At 33.1% G+C, this 20,344-nt stretch overlaps 1 protein-coding gene across 2 annotated transcripts in view; it reads right to left on the bottom strand.

Moving 5' to 3' along the window:
- LOC126973092 (glutamate receptor-interacting protein 1) overlaps nt 1-20,344 on the bottom strand; it is a 358,500-nt gene that overhangs the window by 170,251 nt on the left and 167,905 nt on the right. For both annotated transcript variants that reach the window (XM_050820346.1, XM_050820262.1), the window contains exon 2: nt 1,504-1,672. In XM_050820346.1, the coding sequence (XP_050676303.1) occupies nt 1,504-1,606 (103 nt within the window). In that variant the 5' untranslated portion in view covers nt 1,607-1,672. The remainder of the gene's footprint in view (nt 1-1,503; nt 1,673-20,344) is intronic.

Here is a 20,344-nt window from a genome sequence, read left to right as displayed (position 1 = left end):
TTATTTTTAGGTTTTTTAAGGATACCGAGCGGCACTGCATTATAATGGGTAAGGCGTATCAATCACCACCAGTTGAACGTCCTGCTCTTATCGTCTCTTATTGTCATAAAAAAAAACAACAGACATCTGTTGGTATTACTTGATAACACCATGAAGTGCCATCATTTTTCTATGGATTAGCTAAGCTATTGTTATTAGGGTATTGTTGTACCATTTGATCTGAAGTCAGCCATTTCGAGGTTCGGCTTCCAGTATGATACAGATTCCTATAATCATCACACGTCATAATATGCTCCTAAATGATATATGTATTGTGGTACACATTTTTCTCAATTTTTATTTTACTGTTTCGATAGAAATGGATCTAACGATTCCGTCAATTCTTTTTCAGTTCAATGTGAATCAGCTTCCACCATCACATTTATTCACAAAAAATATTTCATAAAACACAGGATTATTATTGCGTATTCAAAACTTACATTTAATGTTTCTATCTTTTCATCTAATATTAAATTAAATGAATGTCAAAAAATCCAATATTGTACAATTTTAGTAAAATTTTCACACAGGTTTATTTTTTATGTAAAAAAGTACTAGTACTCCTAAAAGGCAATGTTAAACTGAAGAACTTATTATTATGAATAATAATCATATTGACACACTTTTACACAAATTATCTTGCCCCAAACTAGGCATAGCCTGTACTTTAGGTTGCAACGATATATTTAATTCAATATACTTGCTTAAACACACATAAATACACATAAACATCCATGACTCGGAAACAAACATCAATATTCATCATATAAATGTCTGCACCTACCGGGATTCGAAGCCGTGACCTCTAGCTCAGTAAGTACCCGATCAATATTAATAATGCTAATATTATTATCTACTATTAATAACCGAAACATAGATATGTAATAGTTAATTTTTAACTGCTGCTTTAATAATAATAATTTTATGTAACGACGTTCCTCCACATTGGAGTTTTTCTTCTGCCTAAAACCAAAATGAGCTTAATTGATGGATGTTTTCAGATAGACATGACACGAGTCTTTAAAAGATTCGCGTAGACTTAGTTATACGTTAAAGTTTCGCAACGCTTCTGAGAGTTCTTTGGTGTTGCAAGCAAGTACTGACGGCGATAGCTAGTCACCATCCGATGACCTACAACTTCGATAAATATTTTAACTGACTTCAAAAAAAGAGGAGGTTCTTAATTCAACGGTATTTTTTGTTGAAGAATATGAATTTTTTTTTATTACTTTTAAGTGCATATTATATCATTTTGGAATAGCATTTTTGAAGTCGGTTTTTTGCTATTTATTACAAAAATTTCAAATACAAATACAAGACCAAAAAAGCATCGGCAAAGAGTACCTATTAGTATTTCAGATGTGGAAATATTAATTTAGGCAGTGACAATCGCTTTTTTACTCTTTATACATAATTATTTTTTTATATGTTGAAAATTGCGTGAATGGTAATATTTAAACTTACCATCCAATTCGTATCCTTGTCCATGCCACTGGGGTAGCTCTTGTGGATTGCCCTTTGAGTCAGGTTTCCCAATAGAAATTTTCAGGCTTTTCCACAACTTCATCGTGACGTCATATTCACTTCACATAATCACACTTCACTAACACTTTCACCTACATCAACACAACACCTGAAACAAAAAAAAATAATATATTCAAATTCAAATTCAAATTCAAATATTTTTATTCAAAATAGGATTTAAAATCACTTATTGATCGTTAAAATCTACCACCCATTCAAAAGAGACTGCCTCAGACCTGAGAAGAATGGGCGCAAGAAACTCAGCGGGCTTTTTTTTTTAATATAAAATATGGATTACAATGTAATATCGTACAATAAACATTTATAATTAAAGGGGCTGAGGGTGTTCGCTTTATTCCCAGTCCGTGGTGTCATTAAGAAAATCGTTTATGCTATAATAACCTTTCCCACACAAACGTTTTTTAACAATTCTTTTAAATTTCGTAACACATTTGTTTTGTACATTTTCTGGGATCATATTGTAGAATCATATACATCGCCCAACAAAAGACTTACTAACTCGACCCAACCGAGTAGTAGGCATAACAAGTTTATGTTTGTTCCTCGTGTTAACATTATGAATGTCACAGTTTCTAGAAAATTCCTCAATGTGCTTATGAACATACAAAACATTATCGAAAATGTATTGAGAAGCAACAGTCAAAATGTTTATTTCTTTAAATTTTTCTCTTAATGATTCTTTAGGACCTAGGTTATAAATCGCGCGAATAGCCCTCTTCTGCAGCACAAAGATAGTATTAATATCGGCCGCACTGCCCCATAACAATATACCATAGGACATAATACTATGAAAATAACTAAAGTATACTAATCTCGCCGTATCAATGTCAGTTAACCGTCTAATTTTCTTAACCGCGTATGCTGCAGAACTAAGCCTATTCGCCAATCCTTCAATATGGGGGCCCCACCGCAATTTGCAATTAAGTTTGCAAATAAGTTTTAAATGCCATAAAATAGGTAGGTAATATTATATCTATATGTTATTTAATACCAGCAGCCAAATTCCACAAAATCAATCACGTTGACGTCTGGAATTCTAGAACCGTGCCTTTTGCGAGAAACTTTTTTGTGGAATTAATTATCGGCTGCAGTTTCCCGAATTGATAAGGGACCTTCAAGCTAAAAACATTCTCCCAACTTATAGGTCCGGCAACGGATCTCTTTGACCTAATCAGCTGGTGTTGGCTTCATCACTTCATCACCGGCGCCCATATTCATTTGCAATACCAGCGAAATCATAGGAGCATTGCAAGCCTTTTTTACGCGCTTTTCTGAAGGAACCCATGTCGTATCGATCGGGAAACACCGCACAAGGAAGCTCATTCCACAGCTTGGTTGTAAGTGGGAGATAGTTAGAAACAAGAAAGCACTATGGAGAAACGCCATACATCCAGATGGTGGGGATGATATTCGAAATTGTGGCGTGTCGTGCAATTTCGTTTCCAAAGCACGTACATCTTTCTAAAGGACACAGTTGCCTTAATTGTGATTCCTCTGGTCTTGCAGGAGATTATTTGTTAAGATGATCACTTAACATGCAGCCCGTACACTGATTTATTCTCCTCCTACTTTAAAATAAAATTAGCCAACCATACTCATGATGTTGAATCTCATATTGAATCTTTGAATTTATTGAATCTGCCTTGTAACAGTAAGGAGTTTCACATTTCACAGATGATATGGATGTTATGTCAGTTTCGTGTCGGTTTTAATAATATTAAAAAAAATTGAAAATAAAAAGTCATAAAATACATTTTTGAATTTGTGGATATTTATCAATGATATAAGCACTCTTAGAATATGATAAACTAGTTGACCGAACAGACGTTGTTCTGTTCATAAGAAAAAAAACTGTTGTAAGTGCAATTTCGTAAAATACGTTCTTAGCTGTTATCTGCTAGTCGAAAGGACTATTCCTACCAAATTTCAAGTCTCTACGCCTAATGGTACCAGAGATATCGTGACGAGATAAAAGTGGAAAGACTACCTGACCTTACAGAAGTTGTCTGTTCATAATAAAAAAAAACTGTTGCGGTTGGAAGCGAAACGAATATTCCTACCAGATTTCTACGCCTTACGGTTCCACAGATATGATGATGAGTCGATATATAGGTGGAAATCTCGTATAAATATAGATTGATCTAATTCGTTAAGTATGTAATATTTATTTTTCTTAACATCTTAGTTTTAAATTTCGTCAGCCACATAAAATGGGATTGTTTTTCACATAAAAGTCTACGAGTATAATTGCAACGATTTGTCGTTTATCTGAACTGAGTCATTCTGGATGTGAGCCAGAGTATTGTTAAATATTCCGGCGTACAACTTGGAAATGTTGATAATTCTGTATTCTTGCATTGCGCTAAAATGCGAATTTCCATTATAGTAGCTTATAAGGTCACTTAAGATCGAAACGATAGTAAGAGCTTTAATGTTTTTAGTTGATCATGTTAAAAGTATAGTTATTGTGCTATATATCATCTTAGACTGATTATGATTCATTAAACTTACCAGTGGGAGGCTCCTTTACACAGGATGCCGGCCAGACTATGTATGACTAGGTACCACAACGGCGCCTATTTCTGCCGTGAAGCAGTAATGTGTAGACATAATGTGTTTCGGTCTTAAAACGACCTTAAGACTTAACATCTTATGTCTCAAGGTGATTGATGACACAATTATTATAGTACCGCTCAGAATATTTGGGTTTTTCAAGAATACTGAGCACTTCATTGTAATGGGTAGAGCGTATCAATTACCATCAGCTGAACGTCCTGCTCATCTCGTCCCTTATTTTCATAATAAAACTTCAATAGGAATTTAGCAATTGTCTTTGAATTACTTCAATTTAAAAGTAATTACTAAGATCGAGGATAGCGCTGTAGATAATAACTTCTAAGTATTGTTAATTAATAAATATACTTTCAAGAAAAGTTCAATCCATTGTTCTCTTGTATGTATTTTATTTTAAATTGTTATTGTTACAAGGAATGTAGCGCAATAAAATTATTATTTAGATGATATCTTGAAATTTTCATATAGAATTCTTTCGATTCTGAGAGAGAAATAATATGAGAATAAAAGAAATGCCACTCCGAATCAAAAGGTTTAATAATTACTATTTTCATTGTTGTAAATAGAGTTAGAGACTTTGAGAATGAATGGCGCTACAATCATAAGCCTATTTGGTTGTTATTACGAGTATCTGGTATCGTCTACCCATAACAGTGACAGTATAAGCTAAATGCTTACTATCGCATTTCGCGATTTAAACCACGTACTACGCCCATCCACAGAAAAAAAAAAATAAAGAATTATGATTGAAATTAAATGTATGCCCATTTATTTATACTAGTATACATTTTTTAATAGTAATAAACCAAAATTCTGTTGTGTTTGCAGCAGCGACCGAAGTTGTAAGCCATTGCTTGAAAGAAATACATGGGCTCATCAAATATCACGTGAAGTTCGTCATGGAATTTATTATGCTTTAACAGAAAACTCGTTTACAATTTACATTCGTTCATTCGAAATTTTATGAATTCGTACAATATATAAAAATCCGTGTTTTTGGAAACATTAAGTAATGAGTTCGAATTCATTACGCGTTGTGGCTGTAGTGATTCATTTACATGACAAGAGCGTACAAAATTTCACTGCTTTTCATTAAAATTCGCGCACTTTATAAATATGGCTAAGGGCTAACATTCATAGGACATAATATTGCTAAAAACTTTCTTTAAAACACACATCACAAACAGTGTTTGCTCTGAAAGCTGATGAAAGCCACATCGTATTGTATTTCTTTTTAAAAGAGTTTAACTTATGATCAAAAACTTGCATGAGCTTAATGCATGCAAACTTCTTTGTTCATGGAAAAATTATTCTATTCACAAGAGTACTATCATAGTTACCAGTGGGAGGTTTCTTTTTACAGGATGCTGACTAGATTATGGGTACCACAACGGTGCCTATTTCTGCCGTGAAGCAGTAATGTGTAAGCATTACTGTGTTTCGGTCAGAAGGGCGCCGAAGCTAATGAAATTACTGGAACTAAATGAGACTCAACATCTTATGTCTTAAGGTGACGAGCGCAATTGTAGTGCCGCTCAAAATTTTTGGGCTTTTCAATAATCCTGAGTGGCACTTCATTCTAATGGGCAGGGTGTATCAATTACCATCAGCTGAACGCCTGCTCGTCTCTCCCCTTATTGTCATAAAAAAAATTAAACAAACAATTGAATTTCCTCTTTGTGTGTGTGTAGTTTACTTTAGTTTACACATGCGGAATTAGTTGCAATGTTAGAATAAACAACATGTTTTATAATCACCACGATGTTAAAACGTTGAATGCACTGCAACTATGCAAACTTTCCAAACGCGCTATTCTATGAATTACGTAGTTTATGTTGCTTCGATTACTCTGTAAAGTCTGTTCTTCGACTGTGTTGTTCAACGCATTACGAATTTGCAACATTAAACAGTTATCGAGGTTTCTGTGTAACAGGAATATCTAGAGACTTATGTATTCAATTCTCTGTTACTTTATTTGTATTCTGAAATACATGTATCTTTTTCAAAATATCTTTTTACACGAGAGGAGACACATAATCCAGATTCTACGATCTGTTGCCTCAAAGGCAAATAAACTTTATTCAATCAGGTTTAAACTGAGCGCTTTTGAATCGTCACTAGTAATATTTCTTTTAAATAACTGAATTTACCATATGTACGGAAAAAGCTCGTGAGAAGAACATACAGGAAATTCAGCTTGAACGATAATGATATTTGACGATCAACTAAGGTAAATGTCCCGGGCTCGAATTCCTTAAGTTGAAAACATTGGTTATTATGAATAAGAAAGAAAGAAAAAAAACTTTTATTTGATCACTACCCTACAATTAACACTGCAATAAACCTTAAAATTAATTAAAGCAATCTTCTTATACTGATAAATAAAAAAAGTATACTATATATAGTGTCACGTGTGACAAAATATAGGTTTCCAATAGGAGCCTTAACAAGTTAAGTCAAGGACAACGAGGTATTCACCTACTACAGTATATTGTAAAATAAAATACGCAGATAAGGATTAAACAAATAATTAAAAAAAGACTAATAATTTAAGAAATCTTAGACCTAACATATAATAAAATAAAAAGATGAGAAGAGGTATAATGGAATATTATGTAATCATACAAAATCAGACATAATGATTGTAAAAAATACTAAGTGGAATAATTTTATTATTGCGGCATAAGTGCTGAAACGATAGGTGCTGATCCGAACAGCATAAAACAATTAAGTAATTGGATATATTTTTTGTGTCGTCATTTGTATATCGTCGTCGTGTACTCATAGCTATGCCCTATTAGGGGAAAGATCGATCAGTGGGATCTTTGCACAGGATGCGGGCTAGATCATGGGTACCACAACGGCGCCACTTTCTGCCGTGAAGCAGTAATGTGTAAACATTACTGTCCTTCAGTCTGAAGGGCGCCGTAGCTAGTGAAATTACTGGGCAAATGAGACTTGACATATTATCTCTCAAGGTGGCGAGCGCAGTTGTAGTGCCGCTCAGAATTTTTGGGTTTTACAAGAATCCTGAGCGGCACTGCATTGTAATGGGTAGGCCGTATCAATTACCATCAGCTGAACGTCCTGCTCGTCTCGTCCCTTATTTTCATAAAAAAACAAAAGAAAAATATAATTTGTGTTAAAATTGTGTTAATATAAAAAGTACCTTTAGTAGACACCTTATTATATAAAATATGCACAAATTTCCAAACTACCAACTAGTTTGATATATTTATCAAAGAAACATTGAATATTATTTGCCCATTCTCCTCTTCACAAATAAATTTGGCTAGCAAAAGGAAACTAAAGATAAAATATTAATAATAATAGTTATTTTAATGCATGAAGCAATTATTTGTCCGTTTTAGTATTCGAATTATTCACCCTAACATTGGCATCTTGCCAAGTATATGAATCACGTTCAGAGTCCACGGAATCTTAGTTGATTACAAATAAGTACCAATTATTTAAAGGACGATCGTAGATTTGCTGACAAGTTTGATTACAGTTCTAGCGATTTGTAAGCGGGAGTTAAGCGAATAGTCTTTTTATACTGAATTACAAGACAGTATTTTATTAACTTCGAACTTGTATTTCGAAATACAACTAATTAAAAAGCTTACGAGGGTCGATTAAATTTACTAGGAATTTAAATTATTGGAAATCAAAACACTAAGAAAGCGTATGTCTCTAATCTCATATTTATACCTTCAAATAATATATGTTGTTTAATGGAAAACGTTTAAAAAGAATTACTTATTGTATCTGTGGATATAATATATGATAAAACTTTAAATAACTTTTTAAATGTGTAGTAAGAACCGGCGTCGGTCAAGTTTTAATAGAGAATAACCCCCTTATTCATAATGGTCCGCTAACTTTAAACAGCCGCTTAGGAGTGTTTTTTCTCATTCTGACTTAGGTCAATAGAAGAGGACAGAGTGAGAATTAGCATTAGACTATTATGAATAAGGGGGTAAATGTTAGAACAAATAAACACTGTAACACGTCATCAACATGATTATCAACCTGTAAATGCACCGCTGGGTTAAGGTATACCTTAACCCAGCGGATTTTTAATACAGGCTGATTATAATCAGCCTGTATTAAAAATCCACCGGTAGGTATAGGTATTATCATACTGTATCAATTATTGGCCTGTATTAATGCACCGCTGGGTTTAGGTATTATTAGCTCGTATTTATTTATTTATTCATGTATAGGAAACAAACAGTATTATGATACTTAAATATTAACAAATCTTAAAACTTACACTTTCACCAGTGAAGTTTCCAACAATTTATACGACACTTTTAGTTGAAAGGTAAGCAACGGTAAGTTAAAAACCATAAGACAAAAGTAATACAAATTAACAACTAATTACAAGCTATATAAGTTACACAATACTATAATGAATTAGTTACAAATGAGTTAAGTATTCAGAAACTAATATAAGAATGGGGTTAAAAAAAATCAGTAATAAGTAACCAATTATCTGAAAACATTTAACTTTTCATGAAATATGTCAATATGACTGTATGCTCTATTATAACAGCTACATGCCCGAGTTATAAACCTGTTCTTTCCATGTACTGTTCTCGCAAATATTATTATAATCCATTGCGGGGTTTAGGTATAATCAATCAATAATTCACCGCTATGTATAGGTTTTATCAGCCTGTATTAATTTTCCCTAGATACATGTATAATCAGGCCGTATTAATAATCCACCGTCTGGTATAGTTATAATCATCCTGTATTTATAATAGGGATAGGTATTATATCAGTCTATATTAATACATTGCGGGTATAGTCCTCTCTCGTTGCACGCCAGTAAAACTCTTTCTTCGACTTATCTCATACAGCTGCTGCCCATATGTCTCCACTCAACGTATTGTCAAGTTTATAAATAAATATTGCTTACCTTTAACTTTACCATATCAAAACAAGAGTCAGAATATCAGATTGCCTTTTATACGTTAAAGCAAATGAAAAAAATAAGTACTTAATGATTAAATAGGTCATTTTATCACTATGAGGAATGAAAAAAATATTTACACCCTTTATGAATTTAGGTCGAATTACGATCTATGGGAGCCGTGAATCCGCTTCTACTGCAGCTGATAATAAAAGAGTATTTTTCTGGATGTACAAATATGATATAATTCTAACTGAAATGCAATGGGCTCCCATTACATATAAGCGGCGTGTAGAAAATACATTTCAAGCCTAGTTTGTGAATATCCTGTGCTCAATGTTATATTGAACTCATTCGGTATCTATAATTGCAATATATCATCCTACTATCAATTAACGCCCTAGCTAAGCCTAATATTTGTGAATAACAATATAAAAGGATCCATATTGTCGCGTAGCAACGCTTCGACGTATATGACGAGAGTTGTCAAACTTCAAGACATTGATAATTTCAACAGCTCCGTCAGCAATACTCATAGCTTTAGTGTAAAAGTGTTTACTTTAGACGCTGTAGACCCGGGTTCGATACACCTACCAGTGAATGGAATTTTTTGGGTTTTGTAAAGTTAATGGAAATTTCTAGTAAGTTCAGGATCAAATCGAACAGAAAAAAAGGGATGGAAAATGTGTTAGCAGGATAAAAATAGTTAAAAGAATTTAAATTTAAAGATGGAATGGGAGAATCATTTTGAAAATAGAACAGATCCGGGGGTATATAAGCCGTACTAAGCGTGGCCTACGGCAGTTCTAGTTCTGAGTCGAAAGTGTAAAGAAGACGAAGAAGAAAAGAAGAAGTAGTGAAAAGTGGAAGTGTTCCAAGAAGAAGAAGATAGAAGAGACTTAGTGTTCGGTGCGGTGTGACGCGTTGAAGGTACCGCCGCCCACAGGAGGAACAGCAGCAGACCGGCGAAGTGCAAGTTCAGAAAAAGTGAACGCAAATAAAAACTCGTTCCTATAAGCGGAGTATTATTTCCAATCCCTGACCCACTCTCGTGTCAATATTATAACTATATATATTATTATTTAAACAATATATCCCTACGAGATCGAATCAGAAATGAGGAGATCCGTAGGAGAACCAAAGTCACCGACATAGCCCAAATGATTGCGAAACTGAAGTACTAGTTGGCAGGGCACATAGATCGACGATGGCCGTTGGAGCAGTAAGATCCTCGAATGCCGACCACGTACCGGAAGACGTAGTGTTGGTAGTCCCCCACAAGATGGACCGACGATCTGGTCAAGATTGCCGGATTAGGTTGAATGAGGGCAGCGCAGGACCGACCGTCATGGCGATCTTTGGGGGAGGCCTTTGACCAGCAGTGGACGTCTTTCGCTGAAATGATGATGATGATATATAAGGAAAAAAAAACATTATCAAGAAAGATTAAACACTAGCATGAAAGCTATCTGTAAATTTATTATACAAGAAGTTCACTTATGGTAAAATTAATTTTTTAAAGTTTTCTTCTACAATTGCTGATTATTTGATTACATTTTTAAATTGACTATTGTAATAAGTCACAGTACAGCAGTATCATTCTATTCTGTGAACAATAACAGTAGTAATTTTACTTTTCTTGCATTTAAATACAGTCTAGTTATAAAGGCATGTTTAGAATTAATTCGAAATCCTCACACTATATCTAATCAGTAAAAAAAATAAATTTATCAAACTTATATATTTTTTTATCCACCTAATAGAAAACAGATACTATTTAAGCCACTATTATATTATTATTTTTTTCACCTTGAGACATATGATGTTAAGTCTTATTTGCCCAGTAATTTCACTAGCTACGGCGCCCTTCAGACTGAAACACAGTAATGTTTGCACATTACTGTTTCACGGCAAACATAGGCGCCGGTGTGGTACCCATAATCTAGCAGGCATCCTGTGGAAAGGAGCCTCCTACTGGTGAAATAAAAAAATATTCTAATTTACTTATTTCTTCAATTATAAGTCCAACAATGGCTGGAAAAAGCAGCAATAAAAATCAAAGCAGTGCGCTAGGTACTGTTACCACTGTAGTGACGAGAGTATAACAAGAATAGAGACTTTACATTAAACGATATACCTTTTATAAATGTAATTATAAGGGTTCCTTTTTTGTTTTAAGAGGTAGGGCAACTTTCAAAACAATAGCGTTGAAAACCCGAGAGAAAACGAGCAAAAATAGTATTATCGGAAGCGAGATAATAAATCAGTGACTCTACATTCTAAGGTACTGTAAAAGTGAGTATAATTTCGCTATTAATAAATAATTATGGTACCTGCTATAAAATATCTTCCTTATAATTGAAATCTCATTTAAGAAGTCCTTTATATTATTTCGGACGCTGTTTGCCAAGTATAACAATTACAAGATGATTATTTGCTTAATTATAATTTCGTAAAATAATAACCATTTACCAGTTCATAAGGACGCTTTTAGCATTTATAAAATTATAAATTGACAAAGTCGTTGTTAAAATCAATCATTACAAAGTCCTTAACATTTATATATTCCTCACTAACTTTGTTCTTTTGGGAGGGAGTGGGAGGAGTAGCATAGGATGGCGGCTAGATTATAGGTACCACATCGATGCCTATTTCTGCCGTGAAGCAGCAATGTGTAACCATTACTGTGTTTCGGTCTGAAAGGTGCCGTAGCTAGTCAAATTACTGGGCAAATGAGACTTAACATCTTATGTCTCAGGGTGATGAGCGCAATTGTAGTGCCGCTCAGAATTTTTGAGTTTTTCAAGAATCCTGAGCGGCACTGCATTGTAATAGGCAGGGCGTATCAATTACCATCAGCTGAACATCCTGCTCGTCTCGCCCCTTATAATCATAAAAAAACACCAAACAGCACAAAAATGTAAAACCGACATATTATTTGCGGTAATTAAATAAATTTGAATGAAGACTTATAATTCATTTCAAAATAGATTAAAATTCAAAAGTATTAGGAAAATAATATACAGTAAACCTTGATAACAAAAATAAAGCCAACATAGAATTTCCGTATATAATCGTAACCACATCAATATATTTCAGTATTAAAATGTGGTGAAATTCGTGGTTACATCAGTACAGTACAAATAACTGACATGAATATCACAAAAATAGAGACTGAATAAAAATTATATAACGAGTAACAAACGGACATGCCAATCAGCTGAACATAAGTCAACCTAGAACTTCCAGCCCTTAAGGTTAAGTGATTATGCTTTTGTAAGGAACTGTCATTTCAAATTTTGATTGTACGTCGAAGAACAACCCAAATCAAATTTTCTTAGCATTATCAAAAAGGCTATTTGTATGTTATTTATCTTATTGACTATTCTTTTATTTACTCTTCACATTTTTTTTGTTTATAAGACTGGAACATCTACATTTTATACCTAAAAGTATAAAAGTGGGATTTCGTTTGCTCTACAATCTGGCAAATCTGTTACTATAATATGGAGCTTGTTAGCGAAAGGCGGTTTCTATGTGACAAATGATATGAACAGAGATAAAAGACTAACGGACTGACGCAGTTTGATGTCAAAAAAGTTAATGTGATTGCAGACAGACGCTAAATATTATTTATTTTATTATATAATTTTGTTTATTAATCTATTGCTTGTTAACTGACATAATATACTTAGTCTGGCCATAAATACTGTTACAATTAAAAATAAATAAAATATTACATTTGAATTTGGAATCTGCCATTTTTGTATGATTGTTAATGGAGTTTTCTCATTTTGGCGCCAATCCATTGGACAAAATTTTTTGCAATATTAAAATGTAGTGGGGTGATAAAGAGAACCGAATGTGATTGCATTACACAAAATAGGTATGGAGCCAAATGCAATTTTTAAAACTCTCCATACGCTTGGTAGTAGTAAAATGTTTGAGTACCGGGCTATTATTAGGTACGATGAGACCTTCTCTGTTTGTGACACAAAAAGATCTGGCGGTCAGTCAGTTTCAGAGAGTACGGCTAACTCTAAACGTCATGAAAATTTGGAGTCTCTAAAACAATCCGTACGATTGGCAGTGAAGGATTTTCCCATAGAAAGAGTGCGTGCTTCTATTGATAACTGGCCGCAACGTTTAAAAGACTATTGCAGCCAATGGAGACCACTTCGAATTAACTTTTTATATATTAAATTGGAATAGAAAATTAATTTTTTCTTTGATTCAGTATTTATAGCAAGACTTGGTATAAACCATAGAGGTATTATCATATTCAAAAATTCTTACCTGAAAAAGAAATTGTTTTAAATTTCGTATCACATGTAATTGCACGTTTTGTAGAATCTTTGTTTAAAAACATTTATTAAATGGTGTGGCAGCTCTATAGCTTTTCCAATAAAATCGAGTGTAGGGGTGCCATTAGTGTAATCGTACAGCAATGGGGCATCTCCTGGGAGACCCCAACTTATAAAAGTACACAAAAAAAGACTTACTTCTTGACTTCACCGAGAAGAAGACATATTCATATTTATATTAATTTATTTGCTTTTAAAAAAGGGTGGTACAAATTTGGTTTTACAATAGCTTAAAGTTAATAGAAGATCTCTTTAGCCATTACCAATAGCATACAAACTTGGTCTTGGCGAAATTTTTTTATTACAATATAAATTTTTAACAATAAAAATATTTACACAAATTTATAATTTGATAAAATATAAATATAAATTATTAAAGTCAAGATAAGAATAATCCACTTAGAATGCAAGGTCAAAATGCTTTACTCTTTGTGGTCAAAACACTCTTCTATAGAATAAAATGTGTTTAGAATTAGCCAACTGTGTAAGGATACCTTAAATCTTGAAAAGGGCAACAACTTTGATGAATCAGGGATCTTATTGAAAAATTTTCATGCCCATTCAGAAGCATAACAATTAAATAACAACATAACAAGTTCATGTTTGTTCCTGTTAAATACTATCATAGTTTCTAGAAAATTCTCAAATATGCGCTTGTGCACACATTATACGATATATCACATATATCGCGAATATAATGAAAGGCAACAAATAAACTGTTAATTTCATTAAATTTTAGGAAATACGTTATAAATTGTCCGAATATCTGATTTAACGTCTGATATACTGATCTCATTTGAATACAATCCGGATCCAAGGAATGTTTTAAATAGTTTGTCCACATAACCGTATCATATCATACCCATCATAGGTCTGGCAAAAAATGCTTTCTTTTGAAAATGACATATTGACCTTTTAAACGTTTTTTTCGATGCTTGTATGCACGTCGTCAAAAATTATCGGATGATTTGCTGATGGTAAAATATACTTACAATATGCTAGCGTAATTTATTATAATATAATATATAATACTAGCTGACCCGACGGATGATGTTCTGAAAAATCCTTAAAATTATTTATTCCTCGTGCTATTCTTCGTTTGTAGAAAGAACAATATTGTAACAATCTTGCAACGTTGGCTTTGACAATTGACAATTAATTATTAAATAACGAATACAGCTATACGGGTTTGAAACCTTTGCCTATCCTTATAATGGACGAAGAAACCAAAATAAAATTTCGAGAACGTCAGAAAATTTTAGGAACTTCACCCTGTTACTTTTGTGATACAACGATGCGCGTGCGTCTTCAAATTTCACTCCCATCATTTTTTCATAACGCGCCTAAAGAAGTATTGTTTTAAAAAACTCTTGCGGGTGGAATTTCGTAAAATCCGTTCTTAGCTGACTTCTGCTCGGCAAAAGGAATGTTCCTACCATACCATATTTCAAGTCTCTACGCCTTATAGTCCCAGAGATATCGTGATGAGTCAATATACTCGTATAGGTGGAAATCTCTCATAGATATAAATTATCACTAGTATATTCTAAGTATAGACTTATCTACGTTGTGATGGGCATTGCAGTGTAGGTATTGCTATTACATCCCTCATACATAATAAGGTACACATTCCGTGAAGATTCACAGTGCGGCCATGGTATTGTTAAGCGTAGTGGGCATAGGTTTAACTCCTTAACTAATAAATTAAACATCAGCGGAATATAAATTACGATTTAATGGCCATAACCAATGATGTTATATACACATATAAGGACATATCATTCGCATTCTGATAGCGGAACGGCAAAAGTTTGCTTAAATACAACATAAGCACACTTTTCTCTTTAGCTGTGTGTCACCTGTCAGTGTCCGAATAACATAGAACGTAACCTGATATGAATAATTAATGTTTTACATTGCTGTTAATTGACAAATAATATTTGAAATAACTGGAATAAATGCAGCAATGTATAGATATAGCAGTCGTAGCTAATTATGGTGTAATTTGTCTACAACGTGAACCAGAAAGGGTATAACACCCCTTCAATGGTACGTTATTTGGGTCATATGCAATAGTATGGTGATGTTTAAGTTTTAATATATAAATAAAAAAAAATAAAAAAAATTCCCTGCTAAATAAAAATATTATTTTTCAATTTCTTTTCTTAGACAACCCTAACTTTTTAAGAGACTGCCAGTTTTAGGCGGGTCCTTTGTTTATAAACAGAATGAGGTCACCTACCTATGGACTTAAACATAAACAATAATCTATGATTAAGGAGTATGCACACTACATGAAATGTGGCTTGTGTCTATGTATTTATTCATTTATTTTTTACTTCCTGTTATTGTGAAACAAATAAACAAAATAAGAAATTACATAACATTACACCGTTTCACATCTGTATTCCTGAAGGGTTGAAGGTGTATTTTTTCCACCCACGTTTCACTATGTTTAATTCCCACGTAATAGGGCGCGAGCATCTATATTTCTGAAATATGGGCTGCTAGTGAGAAATTTCCTACGAAAAACTCAATAACTGCCCCATTCCATACCTAGGCCGGGTAGAAAACCCGGTTCGGGAATGGAGTACCAATTATTAATTAACGAGGATGGTCAAAGATATCCATATTTGACAAAAAAAATCCGTGAAGTTCCTATTAGAGTTATCTTTTTTGGATAAAATATTTTTGAATTAAAATGTCAAGTCTCATTTGCCCAGTAATAACAACAGCTACAGTGCCATTCAGACCAAACCATAATAATGCTTACACATTTTTGCTTCACGGCAGAAAAAGGTGCTGTTGTGGTACCCATAATCTACAGTTACAAATTTGGAATTATTTTCAATGTAACTTGAAGAAAACTTCAAATAATTCTACATTGAAGTACTTACGTAATAACTTATCAAAAACGTGAACTCATTTAATTTCGAACATAATAAACAAATCTTGAATTAAAAATGGTGCAGTGTGTAGGGCGCCTTTAGAATAGACATTTACACACACACAGAGCAGTAAATATCGTGTTTCAAAGCACAATTCAAAGAGTATTAACGCAGACAGGCCAATCTTTTCAACCTAACATATTTAAATAAACACAAAATGTAAAAACACAGTTACAATTACACTTGTTTTTATCTTTTAAACGTGTTTTATTTAAATGTGTAACACTCGCGGAAATCAGAGTAAATACTAACATAACATAGTTTCATAATTAGATTAGAATTAACTATCTTTATTGGGTAATACATAACTACAGTAAATACAAATTTAGAAGTATTTTCAATGTCAGCTAAAGCAAATGCACATACAAAATAACTTTGTCTTCATGGCAAAATTAGAACACAAATTGCTTCACAGCTGCAATGAATAGTAGGCATTTTACTATTATCTGATATTATGTCACATCTACATTTTTTATCTGTTTTAGGTCAAAGAGAGTTCAAAAAAACAGCTGATTAGGGCTGACGGAATCATAGTTTTTGCGAAAACTTAGCACTTTAAATATTGTATTAAAATATAATGCTAATTCATTTCTGACTTCACATAGTCATTAGAGATGACCTAAGGAATGTCTGGTTCAAAGCATAGTATACCCATTTAGTTTCACCTTGTATATCTATTGAACGTCATTGGCCATAACCTATCTGCCAATAAACCCTATGCCCAATTGTATATCCCAACGGGTTTTTGTCAACACAAATGCAATTAAAAGTGTTAGTTCTAGGATAAAAGTTTATTAATTAGGCAATAAAATATGAATTATACTATTTAGGAACACAAATAGTATCCACATATCTCACACACATTCGTGTTGTTTATTAAATTAAGTTAATTAATTTAATAAAATGATCTGTACTTACAATTCAATTTAACGCAATGAGGGTTCATTGTTTGCTGATTGAATCACTCAATTAATCACATTAAAAAACACTCTTTATTGCAACAGAGTAAGTGCTACTTTGCCGTGTTTACTGTCTGATACTTACCGTAATAGTGGTTTAAGCTAATTTCTTCTTTACCGTAGCTATGTTTAAAAGCCATGTTACAGTACAGTAGGGGTTCAAATTGTTTATATCATTTTATTGATATAGAGACATCAATTTTATAGAGCGTTTCTTTAATAGCTTCTATTATAATATTATGATGATTTTTGACGTATTGCTACAATCAGTTGGTACTTAAAGAAACATAATATGCATAACGCAAAATAATATTTCTCTTTAAATTATTTTTGCCCCTTCTGTTGGATTTCTTGCGAATTGTTATGAAATTCTAGGGTTGCACCCAATGAGATTCTTATACAAACTATCTTAGATTAAGGATTGGTCTCCGCTGCGCTCCAACAAGACCCCGCAGGCGTAGTCACAAAGTGCGGCAACTAATACAACGCCCAGTTGGGCATACTCGAGCCAGTCTCGAGCAATGTGTGTCGTTGACGTGCCACATGTTCTGTTAAACTTTGCTAATAATTGAAACTAAAATGCCGGGTTGCGTAGTTAATTTACGTAAAAATAATACTACAAGAACTAAGAAAGACACTGGGATCACATATCATCAGAAAGTATTTTATATTTTATTAATTATAATGTAAAATGAAACACGAAGCATATTTTACAAAATTTGAAAGATACAATTGAGTGTCAAGATACCACACACACAAGCATCTAATAGTTGCTCTAATAAAAAATCTATTGTTCTTAGGTAGTGCGGTATCTATTTGGAGCGCAGCGGAGACCAATCCTTTATTCAAGCATAATATGTTATCTATATTATAGATAAATCACGTTGCATAAAAACAATGCGAAAATATGCAACATGCCACAAATTACACCATAATAACCTTCGACTGCCGCATATACTCCAGTTGTTTAAAATATTCTTGATAAATAAGCAATAATGTAAAATATTTATTCAATTCAGTTTTAATTAACAATGACAGCTGACACACGACAGGAGAAAAGTGTGCTTACATCACCGTTTTTGTGTACCGTCATTTAATTGTCGAATAGGTACTTATTCCCATATATTTATTAAATTTTATAGAAATAACTACGGATTAAACTCTCCCATTCAACTCATATGTGAAAGCTATAACAAAATATTTAAATTAGATCATAACATCAATATATTTTCAAATATTAACTTTTATAAAAAACAGGTGTGCTTGTGATTAGAAGGCTTAAATATAGATTAGTAACTATGTACTTAGTATTAGTAGAAAATATTAGATTAATTTAATTTAATAATTTTAATTTAGATATGTAAATAGTAACACTTATTATAGTTAATCTTATTCGTATATGTAAAATTATGTATGTTGTTGGTAAGCCTTAATAAATAAATAAATAAATCACGTAGCAGAAAACTAGTTTTTTCTGTTCTATGGCCTACATTTTTGTTAAGAATAATTATGCCGTTCCTCTATCAGACTGCGAATTATATGTCTTTATATGTGGTTACACCCACTTTGCCAGAGTTTAAATTTGAGACAAATATAGGAACAACGCAATAAAATACAATAAGAGACATTCAAATATCGGTATTTATAGTTTTTTTATTAGTTAGGGCAAAGGGCCTAAGATTGGCGGACAGGTAACCGTTGGGGCAGTAAAGTTGAGGCAGCACAGGACGATCTTCGTGGAAATGTTCTGGGGAAGACTTTGTCCAGCAGTGAATGATGATGATGATATTTTTATGGATATATTTTTAATTTATTATAAGGGACGAGACGAGCAGGACGTTCAACTGATGGTAATTGATTTTGCCCATTTCAATGAAGTGCCACTAAGGATTCTTGAAAAACTCAAAAATTCTGAGCGGCACCACAATTGCGCTCGTCATCTTGAGACATATGATGTTAAGTCTCATTTACCCAGTAATTTCATGCTATGGCACCTTTCAGACCGAAACACAATAATGCTTACACGTTACTCCTTCACGCAGAAATAAACGCCGTTATGGTACCCATAATCTAGCCAGCATCCTGAGCAAAGGAGCCTCCCACTGGTAATATATAAACAAATCAGGTGATTCTATGAAATATCACACAATTTGATAGAAATGTATCAATTCGATTTCGACGAGGAAACCTTCAAGTCACGCGTGCGAGCCTAAATCAAAAGAGATGACGAAATATAAGAATAACTGTTCCTAGAGGTGAAATAATATGTAAGAAAATTGTTTAGTATTAAATTAGGTCGTCCGTTCAGCGTCTATTTCTGCCGTGAAGCAGTAATGTGTAAAAATTATTGTTTCGGTCTGAAGGGCGCCGTAGCAAGTGAAATTACTGGGCAAATGAGATTTAACGTCTTATCTCTCAAGGTGACGGGCGCAATTGTAGTACCGATCAGAACTTTTGGGTTTTTCAAGAATCCTGAGCGGCACTGTACTGTAATGGGCAGGGCGTATTAACTACAATCAGCTGAACGTCCTTCTCGTCTCGTTCCTTATTTTCATAAAAAAAAAACATGGACATACAAATTTTCAATCTAACTTGATGGAAATAAACGATGTCTAACGCAATGAACAATTTTTACAAATTATTTTTGGTTGAGATCCTTATACTTATCCATTAAATCGAGATTCTTTTTTTAATACTCATGGAAATATAATCGAAACGAAAAATCATTAAAACAAAAACAAAATGTAGGAAAAATATAATGTCATGCATTGTTCTTTTTTCTAAATGCTCCTAAACCATTATAATATCATATTTAAAAAATTATAAATCGTTGTTACCAGCAATCATTTATTAAATTAAATCTTAAAATGTTTACAAAATGGAATCAGAAGACAACTCTACATGGTTACAATAATTTCCCGTCCATTTAGCTCCGATACATCGTAAATTTGTAATCCGAACAAATTGCCGGATGTGGCGCGTTGTCCGAGATAT

The sequence above is a fragment of the Leptidea sinapis genome, chromosome 1 (assembly GCF_905404315.1).
Source record: "Leptidea sinapis chromosome 1, ilLepSina1.1, whole genome shotgun sequence".
Taxonomy (NCBI): Eukaryota; Metazoa; Arthropoda; class Insecta; order Lepidoptera; family Pieridae; genus Leptidea; species Leptidea sinapis.
Note: the sequence above shows the minus strand (reverse complement) of the source record. Positions and strands in the feature narration are given on the sequence as shown.